Genomic DNA, 23,758 nt, shown 5'->3' with positions numbered 1-23,758 from the left:
AATTAACAAGTATTCTTTTATTTTCACGTTTTTATGATTGTTCAATTTCTCTTAGGCCTGGGTCTCTGCGAATCCCACCTTAAGATGCTTGTAGGCATCACATCTGAACAGTCACAACGACATCTGAAGGATTCAGAATAAGACCCAGGACTGTATCACATGGTATTTTGGCCCAAGTGAGACAAAATTTCACTCTGGCCTCCTCCAATTGTTGTGGTCTAAAGAGGGAGTATGTATAAGGGGATAAATTCTGCTCCAGGGAAAAGTAAAAATTATATTTATCCTAGGATATTTACATTTCTATTGTAAAAGATCTCTGTTGCTTTTAAGAACAATTATATGGACATTCTGCTTCTGGTATGGAGAAGTTAGATTTGAACAAACAGATTGTTCTACAAATAACAACTGTAAACTCCAGACACTCCCCCCAAAAAATTTATTTCGAGTCTCTGGAAAGTGAACAAAAGCAGGTGGGTTTTGGAAGGGAGTCAAAACATGGAGGCAGCAGCCAGAATGGGGAGGGTCTCATGTTGGGGAAACTCCACCTGCAGGCAGACTCAGCTGTGACCATGGCACAGGCAGACCAAGACGCTAGCATTAAACCTGCTCTTTCTGTCCAAAGGAACTCCAGGAAGGAGCCTGGGGAGGAACACCATGAGGAATGAGGAAGGTCCTGGGAAAGAAGAGAGCCAGAGAAGGGGACCCCCAAATTCTGTATATGAACTCTGCTCAAGTCTCTGGATGACCCCCAAACCATGCATGAATGGGGCACTGAAAGCAACCAGACGAGATGAGATCTGAGTTCCCCTCAGTGCTGGCATGACCAAGTTTGCAATGAGAGTCTCCTGGTTCCATCAGTGGACATCGGTTAATCCATCTTGGCTATGGTTTCCTCCCACACGAAATGATAGTATTGCAACAGTTTCAAGATATTTACTTATTCATGCATTCAGCAAATGGTTCCTGGGTACTTAAGTGCTAGGTGCTCTATGAGATACAAAAAAGTTTAGCATCACTGCCCTTAACAAGCCTAGAACCCCACGAGGGACAGCAGACATGCACCCAACCAGCTGTCACGCAAGGCAGAACTTGACCAGAGAAGGAGCTCGGTGCAGCAGTGAGAACATGGACCCTAGAATTAGACAAACGTGGGCTTACACCCACCAGGACCTTAGAGCTTCACGATCTACTTTGTGCCGCTGTTGTGGGGATGAAATAGCAGCATTTAAATTAGGCACTGTTCTAAGCACTAAGTACTCATTTAATCCTTAATTACAACCTGATAAGTAAGTACGAATACTACCCTCACTCAACAGATGCGGAAAATGGGGCATAGAGAATTTAAGTTTACTTGCCCAAGGTCACCAAGTAGTAAGTGACCAAACAAAAATTCAAATTCAAACAGCGGTCCACTTGAGCCCCAGCTGTTAACTGTTAAGTTGTGTTGAATAACTTCAAGTGCCAACACGGCATTGAACCCATGGCAGGCACTCGACAGGTGACAGATACCATCATCATAGTTATTGACACTGCTGATGCTGTTGTGATTACTGAGTCACAAGAGAAAAACAATAGATGAAGTTCAAGACCCACACCTGAATTTTCAAAGCTAAAAAGAATGCCAAATAATTTTCATGTGCAGATCTGGACACATACCTTAAGAAATCAGAATTTTGTTTACCTGGTTAGTATATCCTATCTCTTTTTAAAAAGAAAAAGCACCAAGCTATCATTATCTATTTCTTCACATAGCCATCAAACTGGAACTGCCAAGTGCCATCTGCCAGCACTAAACGGGGCATCAGAATGGTTCCCAAAGGGAAAAGGCCAGGGTGAGAGACAGGACCTGGTCATTTACTAAAGTGGGTGCGGCTGGTCCCCACTGCGAATGGGAGGAGCCGGCAAACAAAATACTTTGTGGCATTTTTATTTAAACAATCTCAAAGAAACGGTGCCATGTGAAAAAAAAAAAAAAAAAGAAAGAAAGAAAGAAAGAGAAAGGAAATATGAACTTAGCTCTAACTGAAAAACTAATCAGCATGTACCAAACATCGAAACAAAATTTTACTTACACTTAATAATTCTCCATACCTTGCTTTGTTTCCATAAGGTGAAACTATATACCACTTGGAACTCCAAGGACCTCAGCTGCAACCATTCCTAAATGAAGTGGTGATTTAGGGATTATGCCAAATTTTAAAAGAATAAGAAGAGTATTTTATTCAGGCCTGGTAATTTTATGAGGACACGCTGCAAGTTTCTTATGTAAATACACGCAGTTTAATACAGTCCTAAAGGAGTGCTTTCACCAAAATCACACATATCAGGATATTGGGGAAAAACAACCAAATCCCTGAACTTTCTAACTCCTAAGTCATTATTGGGTAACATGCCCAGGTTCTCAACAATACACATTATCTCAGAGAATTTTTCTGACATGTGTGGCTATTGCCTGTAAATCCCTTTAAGATGAAAAGCATTACCACTGACATTCGAGTTGGACAATAGGATTTATGTGGCTGGATTACTCAAGGATAGAAAATGCAGAAAAACAAAAATAGTTTGGACAAACCCTTGAAGCCTGTTGCAATGGTATTTAACCTACAGGCTCTGTTCGATACGAAGTTTTTAGACTCAGGACTTCCTGAGAGTTGCTTAGACGTTATGAAACTTTTCTCTGTAAACATTACTGGAAACAGCAAGATGGATTTATTGACTCAGCAAAGGGCTCTTAAACTGATATATTTGAATCAAAGACTTTTTTTTTGTTTTTTTTTTGCTGAGGAAGATTCACCCTGAGCTAACATCCATTGACAATATTCCTCTTTTCATATGTGGGTTGCTGCCACAGCATGGCCACTGACAGATGAGTGGTGCAGGTCTGCACCTGGGGCCTAAATCTAGGCTGCCAAAATGGAACGTGCTGAACTTAAGCATGAGGCCACTGGGGCTGGCCCTTGAATCAAAGACATTTAGGAATAGGGACCCTTAAAAGTAATAGTCAACCCTCATCATTTTACAACATGGAAATAATGGCTGGAAGATAGCAAAATCATATGCCCCAAGGTGATATGACTAAATCCATCATCGCCGTCACCACCATCATCACTATAGCTAACACTTATTCTAACACTTACTCTTTGCCAAGTGCTGTGTTAAGGGGTTTTTCTGTTCTTCACATCAACTGACAAAGGGTGTACTAGTATCTTCCCATTTTCTGAGTGGGGAAGATGAGCCTCAGACAAGCAAAGAGCTGGAAAGGAAGTGGGCCCAGACTTGAAACCCAAGCAGTGTGATCCTAAAAGCCCATGTTCATAGCCATTCCACTCTCCCACCTCTTTAGGACAGATCAGATCTACTGACCTCCAGGCCAGCGAAGGACATCAGCTCTCCACACTTGGCGATGATGGAGTTCCCAAGCTGCAAGATCTGCATGTCTGGTAGTCGAATCCAGTGTTGCCTTCTGATAGTTATAGGACTTGAAAAAATGAGTCCTCTGCCCAGTTGCAACACTTGGCTTCATAATTTTAGTGCAAGAGCAGTTCATGCAAATTCTATGTATCTATAATCCTATCAGAAGGGGTCATGCTAGAAAATGTCTTTACATTAATGTTTTTAAAATACATTGGATAAAATAACATTTTCTCAAGATAGTCATGAAGCCTCATAGTCTCACTTCGGTCTCTGATGACTACATGACTTCTACAATAGGTAGATGGCAGGAAGGTGATTAGATTCTATGAGATGTGCCCTGCACGATGTGGTCACACACGTAGAATCAACAAATGTCATTTACTGCTGAATATTTTATCACTATTGATGTCTTTTTATTCCTTATTAAATGTATGTGATATTCTACTTCAAATTCCTAAGGGGAAGAAAATAAAAATTGAGATGCTGAAGCAAAGATGATGGCTAGACAGTAATATTCAGCTTTTATTTATATATGTATTTAAATGTATTCATATATTTAAACATACATCTTTAAATATCAACAGGCAGGGATGATAAGTATATATAATTAGGCACCTTCAGAGTTAAAATGCATTTAGTTTAAAATTTAAGGACCTCAAAGTTCTAAAGCAAACATAAAGATAATATCAATATAAAGGGTAAGTACATAGGCAATAAAACCAGCTTCTAATTACTCATCTTTGTGCTTATCATTCAATAAGTTAAGTATAAAACACTCAAGACATTTTTACTTTTGTTTCTTATCGCCCCACCCTAACCAGAATCTGAAACTGCACTTTTCAAATACGGACCTAGTGAAAGTTAAGTAGAAGTTCAAAGAAAAGACAGAACTCATTGATGAAGGATAAAAATCTAAGTGTAGGAGAAGAGCGGAACTTTCCGGAAGGAGAGTTCAAGTGGTAATTACTGCACAAGCCGTCTCTCAGGCCTGAGTGACTTTGAACTTTCGGAAAGAGGTTAAAAAGAAGGCAAAAGTCAAGCAGACGGGTACCCAGGAAGGAATTCAGCCTCGAAGAACGCGGCCCAGATCAGATGGAAAAGGATCCTTGAAGGAAACAGGATGAAGATGAAAAGGGCAGAAAGAGAAGGATGTGAATGTGCAGTGTTGAAAGCACGATCCAGAGGGAAAGCCCAGTTTTAACAGTTTTCTGGACTAGATTGAGCAATCCAGGAGGGACTGTAGTAAAAGGATTTCACCGTAATCACACACACACAAAAACCCAGAAAAAAACAATTTTTCCAGCTTTCCCCAAAAAATATCCTTCTGGCTTTTTCCAGACTTAAAAAATTTTAGGAGGGACATTTAGAAGTTTTAGAACTCAACAACTCTGCGTTTATTTCACTCATGACTATGGTTACAAAGATAATCTTTAAAAATAAACAAAATGGAATTTATTTTAAAGAATATTCAGAGATGGCATAGGACAATGGTTAAGAATGCTAGTGCCAAGTTGCCTGGATTTGAATCTCTGGCTATGTGATCTCAGGCAAGTTATTCAATCCTCTTGTGCCCCAGTGTCTCAATCTGTTAAGTGAAAATATTAATAGTATCTGCTTCACAGGATTGTTGTGAGCATCAAATAGTGAATGACATCTAAGTGTTGACTTTTTTTTTTTAAGATTGGCACCTGAGCTAACATCTGTTGCAAATTTTCTTTTTTTTCTTCTTCTTCTCCCCAAAGGCCCCCGGTACATAGTTGTATATTCTAGTTGTAGGTCCTTCTGGCTCTGCTACATGGGATGCCGGCTCAGCATGGCTTGATGAGCGGTACCATGTCTGCACCCAGGATCCGAACCAGCAAAACCCTGGGCCACCAAAGCGGAGCGCGTGAACTTAACCACTCGGCCACGGGGCTGGCCCTAAGTATTGACTTTTATAATTAATCTATTCAACAAATATTTCTTGACCTCCTACTAACATAAAATATGGAGCTAACTGTTCGATGGGTAGGGTATTGAGAGCAGGTGAGAGAGAGAAAAGATGAATAAAATATATTTCCCGCCCTCAAAGGATAGCACAGGGAAGCAGGGAGACAGAATCAACACAAACACACAAAGGAGTAAATGAAAAGGGGGCAGATAGGAAATAATACTAGGAAATTATTAATTTTTTAGGTGTGATAATGGTATTGTGGATATGAAAGGAGAATGTCTTTATTCTCAGAAAACACAAACTGATTTATTTTGAGATGAAGCATCATGATAGCTGTAATTTACTTTCAAGTTGCTTTGCCAAAAAAAACCAAGGCCAGCCTGGTGCGCAGCAGTTGAGTTTGCACATTCCACTTTGGTGGCCCAGGGTTTGCCAGTTCAGATCCCAGGTGTGGACCTATGCACCACTTGTCAAGTCATGCTGTGGTAGGAGTTTTCAAAGCTCTTTCACAAAAATCCCATTGGTCCCAGAATGGCCCTGTGAGGGAAGCACTATCATCATCTCCTCCATTTACCAGAAAAGGAAAAGAAGATTGGGTGGGGGAAGGGATTTAATGATTTGCCTGCAGTCAATCAGCCAGTGACCCCGAAGCCCGCCCCTGACTATAGGCACAGCCCACACCCAGAGTTAGGTGGCAGCTGACTCAGCCAGGGTGTGGCAGAGCTGTGAAAAACTGTGAAGTGCTCTATAAGCAAATGATGACTGGCGCTGCTTGCTCAGTCATCAGCTCTTCCAACATTTCCGAGTTTTCCATTTGTTTAACTCAAGTGGAGCATGGAAGTGGGGCTCATCCAGCACATTTAACTCCGCCATTGTGGTAACCACATTCATACACAGATAGAGAGGGGTTAACTAAGCTGGCCACAGCCACACCCCTCCTGCCCCTGCCCAGGTGAGCAGGACCCTGGAGACAAGATTCACTTCTCTAGTTGATGCACAGGTCTTCCAAATATTAAAGAGTATGGGGCACTGCTGATCGCAGGGGCTGCTCCTGGCAACACCCAGCCCTCAGGTTACCTGGATGGTCCGCGGCCTTGTATCAACACTCATCCTTTGTATCAACCACCGCCCTCCTCAGGCCTCTTAGCCAGGGGCAGATCTGGGTAATTCTGAGTACAGACATGTTTCCTGACACACTCAGGCTCTACACTTAACCTCTTCAAAGGATGTCTTTCTACTTTATGCAGTTGTCAATGTTGCTTCTGTGGATCAGGAGCTTACATGCTGGTTTCAAGAGAAAAAAAACCCCTCCAACATCATGTTATTCTTACAACATTAAAGGTTTACAGTAATGCCTTCCATAATGTCCCTCCAAGCGGAAATAGGAACAGGACTTCCTCCGAGGACAAAATCATTCCTTGGACACCAGCCCTATAGCCGTGATTATCTCTCTGCTTCTTCAGGTGAAAATATGCTAACATAAAACTATTTTTAAAAATAAAAGTAGCTTTCTAAAGATGTGGCTTTTCAGGTGACTTGAAGTTTCTAAGACATAAGAAAGCTGATTAAAAACAAAAGCAGGTGAACTTCATGCTGAATTTCTTTTTATGTGATCTGGTTTCAAAACCCAAATAATTTAACAAAATAGGAATCTTAACAAGTGAAATTCACCATGAGAAAGAAATTCCACTTGATAATAGTTATTCGTTTTCCATGTATAAATAAAAATCACAGAAATTCCTAGGTTATGTCTAATGTTCAAACATAATTGTCGAGCCATTCTAGCATAGAGCTAAAAAAAAAGGATCACCATATATTTTGTTTTATAAATAGAACAAAATAGGAAGCTCTCTGGTATAGAGTTTTTCAGATTTAAAGCTGATCAAAATAGTTTATGGTTTAAAATGGAAAATGAAAATTATTCTTGGGGTAAAAATATTTACCTTCTGGACACTGGCAGGTGAATCCACTAAGATTAGAAACGCACGTTGCTCCATTTCTGCATGGGTCTAGGGTACAATAATCGATCTTGGATTGGCAAAGCTCTCCAGTATAACCTGAATAAAACAAGAAAGACATCTCATAAAATATGTTATTCCAAAACCACCATGAAGCGCCCCGTGAACTGATACTCAACTGGTACCCACTCAATGAAGGCAGCATCCTCGAACTAAAACCTCCCAGCCACTCCTTGATCTAATGTGGTCTTACAATGAGCAGTAACTATAGCAGTTTGGAATCACAGTTCAAAAATCGTTTACTTTGCAAAAATCTTCATTGCAAAGAAAGCCTTTTCTTCAACATTAGCTTTGTGTTTTATTTTGAAATACTAGTCAGAACCTTCAGAAGCTGAGACTGAATGCTACTGTCCCTGTTGACAGCATCCTTCTGACATAAGGCAAACAGAATCGACAGTGTTCTGCGTGATCTGAGATGACAGCCACTTTCCCTAGGTCACTCTATAAAAAAGCACTAGGAAAATTTCTAGGTATTAAAATTTTTTAATTGATAATAGTTTAGACCTAGAAGAACCTTCTGTGTTCATTCCATCCCTTATCCCCTCATTTTATAGATAAAGAGCTTGAGACACATGTAATGTTAAGCACATTAATATATGAATCTTAATACTTATTTGAACTCAAATCGAACTCAATGGATTCTCCGTGAAGCAAGCCTCCAGTGGCAATTTCATTAAATAATATAACCACACATGTGTGACGAGAAAGTAAGGACTTCGATCTCCTGGAATACCATGTAGCTAAAAAGCTCTAAATAAACCCAAACTTTTTATTAACTTTGAAAACAAGCCCTCCAGAGTGACAAGTGTAAAAAAACAACACGCTAATATGTTTTTCATTTTAAAGTGGGAAATGGCTATGAAAGAAAATTTGGAAAATACAAGATGTAAAATTTCTAGAAAGAGAAAACAGTTGCTCTTAGTTCTACTACTTGCGTGACAGAACTATTAATACATTGAAGACCATTCCTATCAGAAATGTGCATGCATACGTATTTCCTACACAATTATAATCATACTGTAACATTCTACATCTTTCTAGGATATACATAAAATACATAGAAACTTGTCTTTCTGAATTATTAGTTTTGAAAGACTGTCATTAGCACATTGAAAAATAAATCAAGGATATGAGAAGAGAGATGATTTGCCTGGGCTCAGTTACCTGCCAAACTAGTCTAAATTACAGAGTGTGATTTTAATCACACTGTTTGTAATCCTCCTGGTCCTCATGCGCTTCAGAACCATCCAGGAGATTCTAGCTAATTCGTGGGTAGGAGAAGATGTAAGATAATCGTACAAACTAAAAATTCAAACACGGGGACAAAAAGCTATTTCAAAATTGACAAAAGAATATCTTAATATGATAATATTACGTTAAGAATATATCTTCAAATGAAAGCTCTAAATTCAGAATGAGGCAGAGAATCATTTTTAAGAAGAGTGCTACAAATAACTTTTTGGCTAGAAATAATAGCTAATATAATAGGGTGCTTTTTTCTCTCATACATTAATTCATCCTCACCACCACCCTATAAAGTCAGGACTACCATAATCATGCCCATTTTACAGATGAGGACACCGAGGGCTAGAAAAGTTAAGTACCTTGCACCAAGTCACAGAGAGACTCAAACTCCTGAGCCCAAATCTGTAAACCTAACCTTACGCCAAGGCAATGTGCATTACATCATCAACAAACATGCATTCAATATAAAGCAGAAATAACAGAAAATAATGGATATTTTTGAATGTTGTATGTATCTGTAAATATATTCTTAAATACACTTAGTTCTTAGAATTGTCATTGATTTTCTGCTTCAATAGGTGCTACACGCAGGCTCCATTTCCAGGATGTTCTGGATTAGGGCAACAGCATAACACTTCTTGAAATTTCACAGAATCTTCTAGACTTATCACATCTCTAGATAAACATTAAAAGAGATCTGAACACTTCAGTACTTGAAAACAATATGAATCTTTACCATCCTGGAAGTAAACCACAGAATCATTTGTCCTTATTTCACAAGTTTATCCAAAAACGAAGACCTCTATGCATCATGGGATTCATCCTGTATCTGAAATAACAGCCATCTTTAGAATCATATACTTAGTATAATTTTGCAACTCCAAGTGTTCTCAGAAATCCATTAGTCCATTATTTCTGAAACTTGCTTCCAAAGAATATTCATGTACTTCAACACGTTGGTAAGTGTTTGGGGGAACAGCTTCTGTGTTCAAAAAATAATAATAATAACAGAAAATAACAGACCAAAAATACATAAATATAGAGTAAACACCATAATATTCCTCCACAACCTACAGCCTACCTATGGTTATGACTGGGCTGGAGGTGCCAAGAATTACTTTTCCACTATCCCTTCCTTCAAAGGTTCTACAATATGGCTAGAAAAGTACATTTCTCAAAAAGATAACCAATTACAAATGGTAGCTTCTTAGAGGCAGTGTGGTTTAAAGGATAGAGCATCGTGAGTCATGTTATTAGAAACACCTCAAAACGGACTCGAGAATGACACAAAACCATGAAAAATAGCCAGGAGCCACCTAGATATCATCTGTAGGAGGAGTGTGTTCCCACCAGATAGAAAGAATATGAGGAGAATGCAGGATTCCGTGAAGTTCAATATTCTTTAGAGAAATTCTTAACAATCACTTTGAACTTTCTTTTGAACTCTTTGTTTGAATTTTTTATTTTGGAATTTTAAACATACTTAAACATAGAGAGACTAGTATATAACCTCACATATCCATCATCTAGCTTCAACAATTATTAACATTTTGTTCATTTAATTTCATCTATTCCCCTCATATTTGTATACTTTCCTTATGGAGGTATCTTAAAGCCAATTTCATTTCACCTGTAAATACTTCAATATGCATCTATAACTAAAGGAGATATTTAAAAGATCACTTTTAGTGGCTTGTTTAATTGATGTTTGCTCCCATTTATAAATGTAATTAAACACTCTCAACTATATTTATTAACATCAATAATTTATTTTTAAGAGCCACAATTATCTGATAATACACAAATCTTCCTATGCACTTAATTTGTTCTTATCTAATGGATCTAATAAATTAAACCTATAAGCAAAGTGAATCTTAAATGACATTAAATGCTCCAATACTAATTTAGTAGGATTTCAGTTTAAGAGGCTAATCCACATGTGCAGTGTGTAGGGTGTTTGGGATGGTCATAACGGTGTGGGGCTCCCTTTGGTATGCAGCGGTGGAGATGCTGAATCTTGCATGGCCTGAGATGGTGCAATAGAACAGAGCTGTCTCACTCAAATGCCAACTGTCCCCTCCAGTGAGGACCACTGGTCAAGGATCAGTCACTATATCATGGCTTTTTGCTCCTGAGCTTTAAAGTTTTATATTAAAGATTTTTAAAATGTAAGAAACATAGAACTATAAATAAAAAGGCCATGAGTAATTGGCTAGACCTGTAAAGTATGCATGTATTGGCAGGTCTATGGCTTCAGTATAACTGGAGATGAAAAACAACAATGGGGGAGTGTGGGAGGGAGGGGAGAGGGACCCAAGGAGGCAGGGTTGATTATGGGATTCCCAAGCATGCTTAGCTGCAGGTGGCCAGTTGACCAGCTACAGGCAATAGCTGCCTATGGATCTGCTAAGGTGTAGTTCAGGACCTAAAGCTTGTCCACACCAAGCCAGGTGTTATTGTTGCCTTCAACAAGTTGCTAGTTGAAAGTTCCAGAAGCACTATTGTTGTGCATTGCTCCCACTAGCCAACTAAGGCCATCTCTGGGAGAGAAGAGGCAGAGAAGAAGGAACCACCAGTCCTGTAGCTGGCTTACGGGGCTCGTAAACCCCAGTGAGTCAGTTCCTGGACCCTCAGAGAGCAGTGACGTACCTGCAGGTGTCACGCAAATAATTGATACTGATCTATATGGAACATTCTGAACTGGATATCTAAGACTTACACAAATCACTCTTCCTGTGTCTTTTGTTTTTTTTACATGATGTCATAATCAAGGAGTCAAAACTAAATGAGTGACTGGTAGGAAGTAAAATGAAAAACAGACCATTAAAGCTTTGCCTTTGGGTTCTTCCTTTCATCCTGCTGAAAGTTCACCTCTTCTATGGGGAATAAAGGAACCACGCCAATTGTGAATAACATTTCCTTATCCCACCAAGGTGGTGACAGTCACCCAGAGAACCTGGTAGAAGACGTTCAAGCAAGACAGTGGTCAGGTCAACACAGTGGATAAGAAGGGTAATAAGTGGTGGCCACTTTGTGTGTATTATGGGAGAATTTCCTCTGGCATAGACACATAAATGGGCATTTCAGGCCTTGAAGATCTATGCCAGAGGGCTCCCAAGGGGCATGGAGAAAATCCCATGTCAAGTTCCCATGGACGCAGAAAAGAGCCCATGTAAAGACACAGAAGGATGCAGGAAAGGTGTGAATGCCGTTTAGACCTTTCTAAAAAGTAGAGTAATGACAAACTTCCTTCATTCTGGTTCACAAATGACAAAAGTCTATAGCTAACTCCGGAGGCAAATATCAGTAACTTTCTAAGTTTCTTTTCCTCTAACTAGTGATATGGCCTCTCCTTAGAGCCAAACCACAAACATTCACGGACCACCTTCCAAATTAGCGTCAGACCACACAACGCCTTTCACATTATCTAGTTCCAGGCATCCAGGCACTGAGTCCAGGACTCAAGGCACGGTCTCCCAGCCCATCTCTGCACCACTACTCCTGCCTTCTGACAATCCACTGTACGATCCACGTGGGAGTAGCCAGAAAGATCGTTTTAAGACATAATTTATACTCTTCTATACTTAAAACCCTCCATTGGCTTCCCAAAGCCCTTAGAATAAAACCCAAACACTTTCCCCTCATGGCTAAAAGACGCAGTGTGATCTGACCCCTGCCCCCTCACCCTCACCCACTATCCCCAGTGACCACCACACTGTGGCCACCTTGGGCCTCGTTCTTGTTCCCAAACTCCCCAAGCTCCTTCTCACAGACTTTAGCATTGTTCTCAAGCTGTGGCCTCAGGACCACACAAAGATGTGAGAGGGGTACAGAATACAACAAAAGCAGTTATGGTCCTGCCCTAAAAAGAGAAGTACGGCATGAATTTAAAACTGACATGTCATGGAGAAACCACTGAAGAAAGCTGGCAATAAACTTGGAGAGGGGGGACGAACTGGTGGAGACGCAATGGAGTTTCATCAGCAAAATGAGGAAATAAAGACAGAGGAGGTGAAAAATAAATGACACAAAAGAGTAAAGGACCTAAGAATGGCATTAAAGTCACCCCTAGAACCAAGCAGGGAGATGTGAACATGTCTTACAGGAGCTAAAGAAATGCAAAATCCAACTACCCAGGGAAGGAAGTTAGCTCCCACCTTAGTGGGGGTTGCAAACAAAATCAGAACAATTAGGTCAAGGTGTCTCTTGAAACCATGGCTGTGCATTGTGAAATCGACTCCACGTGGAGAGAACGAACTGAAGTTTGCTGCAGTTGGAGGCACTAAAGAAGAAGGGGGGGGGGGGCACCTCTGTGTGTTTATTACTGACATGAGAATTGTTCTAGATGCCCGGGTCTGGTGAGACAGCCAAAAATCTCTCTCCCAGAAATAACCTTGGTCCTTTGAGTGCCAACTCTAATTCATTCGGGTCAAGAACTGCAATTAGCTTAGGATAATAAAGCTCTTCCCTTAGTGGTGTGAGTCTTTTAACCTAGAAAGACATAGAGCCAAATTTGGAGATGATGATACGAGGACAGAGATCAAAGGCCTGGTTTGCCACTTGCTCTTTGGTTTAGGCTAACTGGTGCAGACTGTGTGCAAAGAATGTGTCATGATTGGGAAAATACGGTGCATGAGAGAATCCATCAAGTTTATGATTCCAATCAAAACGTTTAGTTGAATAATTGATTTTTGATTGATGAATTTAAATTGAAAGATAAAGCTAAGCCAGGACACATGGAGATATTTAGCAGAGCTTGAGAATCACCATAATTTATGTTTAATTCTTGCAAGAGAAAGAACATAAAAGATAATGTCAGATAGTCTTCCATGTACACAAAAGCCACTCTAGGACATCAAAACCTCAGCCCTAGAGGCCCACCATCACTTTGTACAGGCTGTTCCCTCTGACTCTGCACCCTTCCATGGCTGTCCCCTCCCATGAGTGAGCTCTCTGCTCAGAAATCATCAGCTCAGACCTTGGGACTCATGCTCGTCTTTATTCTTCAACTTCCCACTTATCTCTACTCAACAACACATACACACACTTGTTACCTCCCCACCTAGAAGGGGACCCCAAGGGAGCAGGGCTTTGTCTGCGGAGTCTCCTGTTGTCCCCACCGAGTTCTTTCAGGCTCCATCACACTATACTTATCATCAGTACCTGAAATGATTTTCTTTATTGGTTCCCTTTCAAGAACATAACCCCCCTGAGAATCAGGACTTTGTCTGTCTTGTTAGTCGCTGAATCCTCAACACTTAAACATTTCCTGGCACAAATGAATCAACTTGCTTAAAGCTTTTGCCCTAAAATCAACTATATCTTTCAAGTTAGATTTAGCCTCTCCCTCAGCAATAATACTACTCAGAACTGCATGGGTGAAATGTGCTGGTTACCCTTTTTCCTAATGTACATTAAAATAAATACATAGCTATCAGCATAAAAATCAGCTATCATCTGTTATCTAAAAGATGTGCTCTCTAGGGGCCGCCTGGTGGCTTAGTGGTTAAGTTTGTGCTCTCCGCTTTGGCAGCCTGGGGTTCACCAGTTCAGATCCTGGGCACAGACCTAGCACCACTTGTCAAGCCATGCTGTGGCAGCATCCCACGTAAAAGAGGAAGATTGCCACAGATGTTAGTTCAGTGACAATCTCCTTCAAGCAAAAAGATGAAGATTGGCAATGATGTTAGCTCAGGGCCAATCTTCCTCACCCCCCCCCCAAAAAAATGTGCTGTCTAAAGTCACCTTGTGTTCTGCAAAGGTCTGTACTTCCAACTTGGGAAACAGCTCAATGGAGCAATTGCCCTGCTAACGAGCCCCTCCCTCCCCAGCCAGACTGGGATGAGTGGTGAGTTATGCTGACCCCCTTCTGAACTTCAATCTTGCTTCTCCAACTAGCATTCAGCACCTTCAACAGGTCCCTGCCACAGGGCAAATCAACAGATCTTTTCTCCAGCAACAGCCCCAATCAGGTTTAATTCCTTAGGTCCGTGCTTCTCCACCAGGGTGACTCTCCCCTTAGAGAATATTTGGCAATGTCTGGGGACATTGTTTATGTGGTTGCTACTGGCATCTATGGGTAGAAGCCAGGGATGCTGCGAAACATCTTACAATACACAAGACAGCCCCCTATGACAAAGAAGGATCCAGTCTAAAATGCCTGGGATGCTGGAGTTGAGAAATCCTGGTTTAGGTCAAAGAGACCTTGGTCCTTCACACTAAAAACCCTTGTTTTTATCCCAATATCTCTTATCTTCCCTTAAATAGAAACCAATCCTTTATAAAGTAGGGAAATAGCACCTTCAGAACATTTTTAAAAATCAGAATCCTTAGGAATACCTATAACTTCTAGCAAGTTAAAGACCATTTTAAAATAAACTATATGACTCTAAAAACTTTTAAGTTACTGAGGAATTTATAAGTGTGACATTCACTGAATAAGTAAAATATTTGGTTCAAAACTAGATGACTACTGAGGCCAGCCTGGTGGCGCAGTGGTTAAGTTCATGTGCTCTGCTTTGGCAGCCCAGGTTTCGCCAGTTAGGATTCCAGGCGTGGACCTACACACTGCTTAAGTCATGATGTGGCAGGCGTCCCCCATATAAAATAGAAGAAGATGGGTACAGATGTTAGCTCAGGGCCAATCTTCCTCAAAACAAAACAAAAAAACAGATGACTATTGGAGATAAGGATCTCTCCTTTTAGAGAATCACAGAGGTTTTATTCTTTCTTTGGAGAACACGCTAATATAACAAAAAAGATATTAGAAAAGTTGTGCCTTGGGATATATAATAAGGATGCCATTAAAGGACATACAGGATGATGGGAGAAAGTTCTGGTCTGAGACTCAGCACATTCAAAGCAGTCTGACCATGAGAAATGATGTGAGATGCAATCAAGTGCATGTGCTGGTAAGTGAATCTGCCAGATGGTAGACGATGTCTAGACACCTTGAAGGAAATGCATTGAATGGAATAATCCATTTGGGAGGTGGGGGGAGGACACTAGATTACATCTGGTCTAATGTAGATTTGGAGTATTGAATTTTACACTATTTTGTATTTAAGTGTAAAATATAATTTAAAATTTATCAGTGTATGGAGATAGAAAAATAGCTAACTTTTGCTGTGAATATCCAAACGGATTGGAGAAAACTATATCCTAGTGGCGTCTTTTGATTGCCAACAACATCACAATAAATGGCACCCCTTCAGCACCCCTAAATCACTCTCTCTACCAGCTACACTCTTCAAACGAAGGAAACTTTCTGGAGTTCAATGGCAAATTACATGAGGTGTAAGCCAAGTTGGCTAAATGAGCCAGACTATTAAAAAATAAGGCAATGACACCAAGGTGGCCTCCCACATGCCACAACTAGAAGGACCCACAACAAAGAATATACAACTATGTACTGGGGGGCTTTGGGGAGAAAAAGGAAACAATTAAAATCTTAAAAAATAAAAAAATAAAAATAAAAAATAAGGCAATGATCGTTGTTCTTTGAAACATTCTCCTCCCCTGCACCATTGTTTGGCCTGTGATGTTTACTTCATGATTCCTCTACTGAAATAACAGTATTCCTCTGCCTCGCTTCGACTCCCTGAGGCAGAATCTAATTGTTTTTTTGGACAGCTGTCCTCAAAGCTTCCAAGGTGGGAATTGTGGTGGGAGCTATTTTTAACGTTCCTGCTCTTTTAATAGCCTGGCCTGTGCAGCGAGGCGAAGCAGCTGGATTTGTACTGAAAGCCTGATGCCACCAAGAGAACCCACCAGCCTCAGTTCTCGCCCTCGGGGGATCCGAGCAGCTGGGCTGGGGCCTCAGCCGCTGCTGCAGAGATGGAGTGCCTAATATTAGCACACTGAAGCAAGAAATAAATAGCAGGAATCTGTGTGCCATCCAGACGTTCAATCTCAGAGGCATCCAATCTCAAAGTCGGAAGGTAGAAATTATTTAACAGAAAAAATTAGTAAGAGCCACTGGCGGGGAGACAACAAACACATCTGAACAAATGCACACATAATTCAAAAACCAAAGACAAAGCAAGGAAGACATAGGAGGCCCATCTGTGAAGGCAATCGATACAGTATAACAAAACAGGACTGTGCGATAGAAAGAAAAGGATAGAAGAAAGCGACCATTCAGCAGAACTAGGAAAATTAATCTCAAGGTTAGAAAAAAAATAACCACATCTAATCAGTACTAGGCAAGAAGCACAATGGGGAGGACAGTGGTTTGGAGAGTCAAAGGTCCCGGATGGTGATGTAATGGTCAGCTGAGTGAGTGCATCAAACGATTGACTTTGACCTTCCTTTCTCTCCTGGGTGAAATGGGGATGATGACGATACCTGGCTCCCAGGACGATGGTAATGACTGAATGAGATCAACTCCCAGCAGCAGGAGCCGTTTCTGTGGAGCATGCCCCTGAATCCACAGTAGCTTGCACCATGCCTAGCACATCACAAATGGCCCGATATTTTTTAATGGATGAACAATTTACCGATTTTAACACCGCCAAGCAATATGCCAATATTGTCTATCTCTCACTTTTTAACCAGCGGTTTAGATCAGTGGTTCTCCAAGTGCGGTCCCCAGACCAGCAGAATCAACATCAGCTGGGAACTTGCTCAGATGCAAGTTCACCAGCATCACCCCAGACCTACAGAATCAAAGACTCTGGGGGCGGGCCCAGCAATTTGAGTGTTAAGGAGCCCTCCAGGTGACTTTGATACGGGGCGCATGCTAAAGTTTGAGAATCACTGATCTGGAAAACTAGCTGCAAACAGTTTTTTTAATATCAAATATTAATATTATTCATTTAAGAGGTACACATATCATGCAGATTACCAAGGAAAAGGTCAGAGAAGGTCAAATACTACATCATATCGCAAAGCCTTTACTGCTGGCTCCGTTGACACACGCTTTTTCCTTCTATGAGTGGGAGCCGCTAGGCTCCATTATTGCACCTGTCATTGCATTGTTTCCAGATCTACTGCACTCTTCTTTAAGAGCAGGTGGTAGTGATTCTCATCCCCGGCCCCTAGCACAGAGCCAGGGACACCACAGGTGCTCATTATAAAGTAATTAATGACCGCATAAGGCCCATGTCGTGCTATTTTTTAAATAACCCCTTTTATTCCATTTCCCTAGAACTCAAATAAGAATTGTGACATTGATATAGGCCGGACTATACATGACACCCTATATCTTCTAATCTGGTGATTACAAAGGGGGAGAGGTTTTGAGAAAGCTCCTTTCATTAAATATATCCTGATGATTCCCCCTGAGAAACTGAAATCAAAAGGAAGAAAACAATAAATGAATTAAGAACTTATGCCATGCGACAGACAAGTTAAGGGACTGACTTCAAGATATTTATCAGATGAAGTCTAAGTTTGTGCCACAAATCAAACTATAAAGGAGGTATTCATTCATTCTTTCAGAAAGAATTTTTTTGTGAGTGAAAATTCGCACTTGGGGAATCCAAAAGACATTCAGACACAGTTCCTGCCTGCAGGGAGCTTACACTCCAGAGGAGGAGGGAAGGCCCGTTCATGTAAGACAACTAAACACATCATGTGAGCAAAAGCAGAGAAACGGCACCAAGTCAGGCACATTTGGATGACAGTGACAGGCTGGACTGACTGGAGTGTTGGGGGAAGAAGCCTGGGCTGCAGCCAGGCTGTGACAGGCCGCAAACCCACATGCTGAGGAGCTGGGGTTACCAGTGGGCATCTTTGAAAGTTTCTGAACAGAGTGCAGACTTGGTGAAGTTGTGTCATAGAGTGGTCACTTCTTGTTCTCATTCGCTTCAGCTGAGGGGACAGCATAAGTCTCTCGTCCCCTCTCCCTGGGGACAGGTGCTCTGGTCTGGACAAAATGAGGGACCTCCAAAGGGGCATTCAAAACCGGGCATAGGGGGTGGACACAGGCTCTGAGGAGAGAATTCGAAGAATGAAAGCGCTGATCCTTGTCATTGGTCATTCTCTGACTGGTATTTAGCGGCTAACTAGGGGGTAATATAGGGGGTAAATAGGTGCCCTTTATGGATCAGCTGTTCTGTGCCAGTGTGAAGGTATATGTGTGTGTAGATATGTGCTTACATGTGGATATGTGTATGTACGTGCATGCACATGTGTCTATGTTTGTCAGTGCATGTTTCTACGTGTGCATTTCTGTGTGTTCTCTTTAACTCTTACAAGGTCAATATCGTTATTCCATCTCACAGATAAGAAACCTTAGGCTCAGAGGAGCAAGACAGAGTCGGTGAGTGACTCAGCCTGAAATTAAACCCAGGACAGCAGGCTCCAAACCCCATGCTCTTTACTCCCCATGTGTCTTTTCTTTCCCTTTCATGAAGCTTGTTTGAAAAGACTGTGAGAGCTGAGCAAGGCCAGCCCCAAGGCAGGGAATGAGGGCAGGGAGTGGCCTGCTCAGGCCTGGCTCTTCTGGGTCTTAGCAGAGGGGAAAAGGACGTTCTGAGGGTCCCTCATGGTCCAAGTTGGCTCACCAGAGACGGAGACCACAGAAGGAGTTGGGCAAAATCTTTGGCCAGAGGACAGAATGGTAGGCTCGGTGAAGGGCCTCAAACTCTTGGCTTGACAATAACAACAATGATAATAGCAGCTACCATTTGTCCACTGCTTACTGGGTGCCAGGTACCTTTCTAAGTACACCACGTGCATCATTTTATTTAATCTTCACAACAACCATTGGATGGTGGTGCTTTGGATTCTGTCAACCATCCCAATCTACAGATAGAAAGCTGAGACCCAGTGAGATTAATTTCCCCAAAGTCACACAGAAAATGAATAGCGGGAACAGGCTCTGCACACGGGGAATCTGACTTCTCAGCCCAGTCAGCTCTCCCCAGTCCCGGGCTTCTGGAATGTTGTGCTGCAACCGTAAGCAAGGCAGTATGGGTTGTGGAGAGGTGGACAGGCTTATCTCAGTCACTCAGGCAGCAGATGACAACAGCCTGAAGCAGGCGTCGGTGATGGGAAAGGAAGCAAAGCCCAGGGACAGATGGAGGATCATCATAAATACAGCAAGCCTGGTGCCTATCCAAAGATAAACAAGATGAGGGAGTCACTCATCAGGATTAAGCTTCCAGCCTGAGCGATGAGCACGGTTAGGGCACCATTGATAGAAACTAGAGCCGTGGGAAAAAGCCAGGCTTGAAAGTATGCGTGGGAGGCAGAGGAAAGGGGACACTGAGGGTCTGCAGTTGAGTCTGAGGAGGGGGATGAGGAGTCAGCAGACACATCAGTGCCAAGTCTAGTGAAAGTGCTGGAGCTGAGGTGACAGGCCAGGCTGGGAAGAAAGAGTCTGGAAACCATCCATTTAGAGGTAACAAGGCAGAATGAGTGAGTTCTGCCAAAGGCAGAGGAAATCGGCTAGAGAGGGCTAAGGACAGAGCTCTGGTGATAGAAAGGAAAAAGAAAGGAGGGGAGGAGGCTTGGAGAGGTCCCAGGAGAAGGGACACAGAGCAGTGTTCTGTAAGCCAGGCAAGAAATGCTTCTGAAGAGATGAGGACAAAGAAAAAGCCCTGGAAATTAGTGAGAAGGACACCACCAACGACCTTGGAGAAGCAGTTTCATGATATAAAGAGAAAGAAAGTGTAACTGAGTGGGTAGAAAATTACGAATTGGATCTAGACCATTGTGTGCCAGTGATGAAGAAGATGAGAGAGGAGGAGGAAAAGAAGGCAAACATGTGGAAGCAGCCACAAGGACCTACTAAATTCTCGCTGGTTTGAGGGACGGGTTTTAAGATGAGACCTTTGAATCCTTGCCGACAAGAAGCCAGGAGGGGAAAGAGGGAGGGAGAAGGAGGATGACAGAGAGAGGAAGCCAGAAAAGGCTGGAAGCATAAGATCCTGGAGGAGGAGAGAAGGGAGATCTCATCAAAGGCGGGCTTCATAGCAGCATCGCTCACAATAGAAACAACCCAAACGTCCATCAACAGATGAATGGATAAACAAAATGTGGTGCATCCATACAATGGGACATTATTCAGGCATAAAAAGGAACGAACTACTGTTCACACTACAACATGGATTGACCCTTGAAAACATGATGCTAAATGAAAAAAGCCAGACTTCAAAGTATCATATAATTCAACTTACGTGAAATAGCAGAATGGGCAAATCTAAAGAGATAGAAAGTAGATCAGCGGTTGCCTAGGGCCAGCGGAAGGGGATAGCAGGATCAGGAGGTGACAGCTAAAGGGTAGAGGGCTGCTTTTGGGGTGATGAAAATGTTCTCAACTGTGGTGATGGTTACACAACTCTATGAACACACTAAAAACCATGGAATTGTACACTTCAATGGTATGCAGATTGTATCTCAATAAAACCATTATTTAAAAAAATCATTGGCGTCGTCCACAGCTCCCCACTTCCACTCACACCTCCCATTCATCCCATCAGCCAGTGTTATCAGCAATACCTCCCAGTACATCCTGAATCCCAAACCTCTCATCTCTTCCAGTTCCACAGCACTCAAGCTGCCACCATCTCTTGCCCGAACAGGAAATGGCTTGCTAATGGGTTTCCCAATTCCCTTTCCTTATATTTATTCTTTACTAAATTCCAGAGTGATCCTTCCAAGAGGGAAATCAGATGGCTCACCTCAGTTCACACCCTCGGATGGCTTCCTGTCACTCTCAGGATGGAATCCCCATCCCTCCACAGCCCACTCACACCTCCTTCCCAGCACTAAGCCTCATCACTGGTTCTTTTAGGTGCATGCTCTTCAAACACTCCAGACATATTCCCGTCTCAGGACCTTTGCATGCACTGTTCCCTCTGCCTGGAATACTATTCCCTCTGCTATGCACATTGTTCACAAGCTCCTAGTATTCATGTCTCTACACAAGTATTTCCCTTCAGAGAAGTCTTACCTAATCACCCTGTCTACATTCATACTCCCATTTCTCTTGATCTCTTCACCTTGCTTTACTCACTTCCTAGCACCTATTACTACACCTCACTCCTTCCCTTGACCACACACACACACACACACACGCTTTACACATATATGCAAACATACACCCAGATGCTGTATACATATATGCAAACACACACACACACATTCATGCAACAAAGAACACACACACACATATTGTTGACTCATCTCCCTCACTAAAACATGACCTCCATGAGCACAGGGACTTTCCTCTTTCACAACTGTATTCTCTGCACCTAGAAAATGCCCAGCACATGGTAGATACTTAGTAAATAATTGTTGAATGAATGAATGATCCTCGCAACAATCGCTTATTTTAAAGATGAGGACACCCAAGAACGGAAAGTTTGGGGGGGGGGGTCACACGAAGTTGCTTAACTAGTAAGTAGAAGGGGCTGGAGTGAAAGCCCGAACAGCCATGTTACATTTTGTTTCATCCTCTCTGCCCCAAATGGTGCTTCCTCTGGTCCCAAGAGGGGGCGAGCAGCATCACAGGCAATCCATTCATAGCCTGTCAGAGATGTCCACACCTCCTGCTCTGTTCAGAACTAATGGAAAATTCACAGACATGAATATGTGGCCGTGAAACGTACTCTGATCCAAAGATGGACACAGAGTGAAGAGGCCTGAATTCCTGTTTCTCCATGAGCTTTTAGACCCTGGTCACTCTGGTCAAGTCCTTCAGCTTCACAAAGTCACCATTGCTTCCCACACTTCATGTACAGAGGCAAGTTCTGAGGTTCCTTCCATTCAGAAACACTGAACTAACCTACTTTTAAAAACTGCCTTCATCTGCTAGTGCACTCCTTTGGTGTTTTGTTTTGTTTTGTTTTGTTTTTGGTGAGGAAGATTGGCTCTGAGCTAACATTTGTTTTCAGTCTTCCTCTTTTTTTTTTCTTTCTCCCCAAAGCCCTAGGACATAGTTGTATATCCTAGTTGTAGGTCATTCTAGCTCTTCTACATGGGACACCACCACAACATGGCTTGATGAGTGGTGCCATGTCTGCACCCAGGATCCAAACCAGCAGACCCTTCGCCCCCGAAGCGGAAGGTGCAAACTTAACCACTCAGCCAAAGAACCGACCCCCACACTCCCTTTTCGAGTTGAGTGAGACTGGACGTGAGGACTCACAGCAAATTCAACTCAAGATTTGTCTCCAGGAGGAGGTGACCCATCTCTAACTCACAACTCAAAGGCATCTGAGTCTATCCTAGCAACACTCAGTGTTTAAAAGAATAAAGCTGGGACGGAAACCCGCTACGTTCCCCTTGCCTCGGAAACAATGAGTTTTTAAAAATAGGCTGAAATCACCAATTAGTCGGAACAATGAAGTACTCTGAAGCTGAAAAATGCTTTGTACGATGCTAATAATATTTTGGCAGTGGTGGTTGTGAATGTGGATCACAGCTATTCTTTTCAGAAAAAGTAATAGCTCCTTTGAGGAAAAATTATATTCTTGGAATTAGAAGGTTTTTATAAAATAAATCTTGATTAAAGAAGTTAAATTTCAACTTAATCATGCATTCCGTGTCACTATGCGCAAGGCATAGGGCTTGGCACCGACAGAAGATGGAGAAATAAAGACTAATGTCATCTAAGAGTCCCTGCCCTCAGGCCAGCCACAATCTGACGTGGAGGCAAAAAACACAACATGTGCTACAGGGAGAAGCCCAGAGAGGGAGGGCAGAGAGAGGAGAAGCAAGAGTATCGAGCCCCGGCTATGTATCTGCGTGCCTCATATAGAATGCATCTCATTCTGTTCATTCATTCAGGAAATCTTTATTGAGCCAGGCACCAGGATACGTGCCCACAGAACAGACAAGGAGCTTACATTCTCTTTTAATACTCATAAGCAGCAGTGGTGAAGGTTGCTGTAATCTCCTTGCAGAGTCAAAGAAGCAGGTCCAGAGAGGTTGTGTAACTCGCCCAAGGAGCCCAGCTAGAAAATGGTTAAGGACAGAAACAGGATTTAGACCACTGGCTCTGGAGGTTGTGGTCGAGTGGGGTGGGTAGGGGTCTACACTCCAGGGCAGACGGTCCCAGGTCTCCTGCCTCTGGCACTGAGGGCTCATGTAACCTCAGGCAACAAGCAGGGTCTCCAGGAAGCTCTTTCTGAACCAGACAGTCTGATACCAAAGCTAGATGGGAAACAAACAGAGGAAACAGCCCACGTTTCAGGTC

The 23,758-nt window shown here is 42.2% G+C and overlaps 1 protein-coding gene across 1 annotated transcript in view; it reads right to left on the bottom strand.

Moving 5' to 3' along the window:
• DNER (delta/notch like EGF repeat containing) overlaps positions 1-23,758 on the bottom strand; it is a 301,418-nt gene that overhangs the window by 90,043 nt on the left and 187,617 nt on the right. Inside the window, exon 7 of the mRNA XM_046642873.1 lies at positions 7,291-7,404. Within this exon, the coding sequence (XP_046498829.1) occupies positions 7,291-7,404 (114 nt within the window). The remainder of the gene's footprint in view (positions 1-7,290; positions 7,405-23,758) is intronic.

The sequence above is a fragment of the Equus quagga genome, chromosome 17, assembly GCF_021613505.1.
Source record: "Equus quagga isolate Etosha38 chromosome 17, UCLA_HA_Equagga_1.0, whole genome shotgun sequence".
NCBI classification, from domain to species: domain Eukaryota; kingdom Metazoa; phylum Chordata; class Mammalia; order Perissodactyla; family Equidae; genus Equus; species Equus quagga.
Note: the sequence above shows the minus strand (reverse complement) of the source record. Positions and strands in the feature narration are given on the sequence as shown.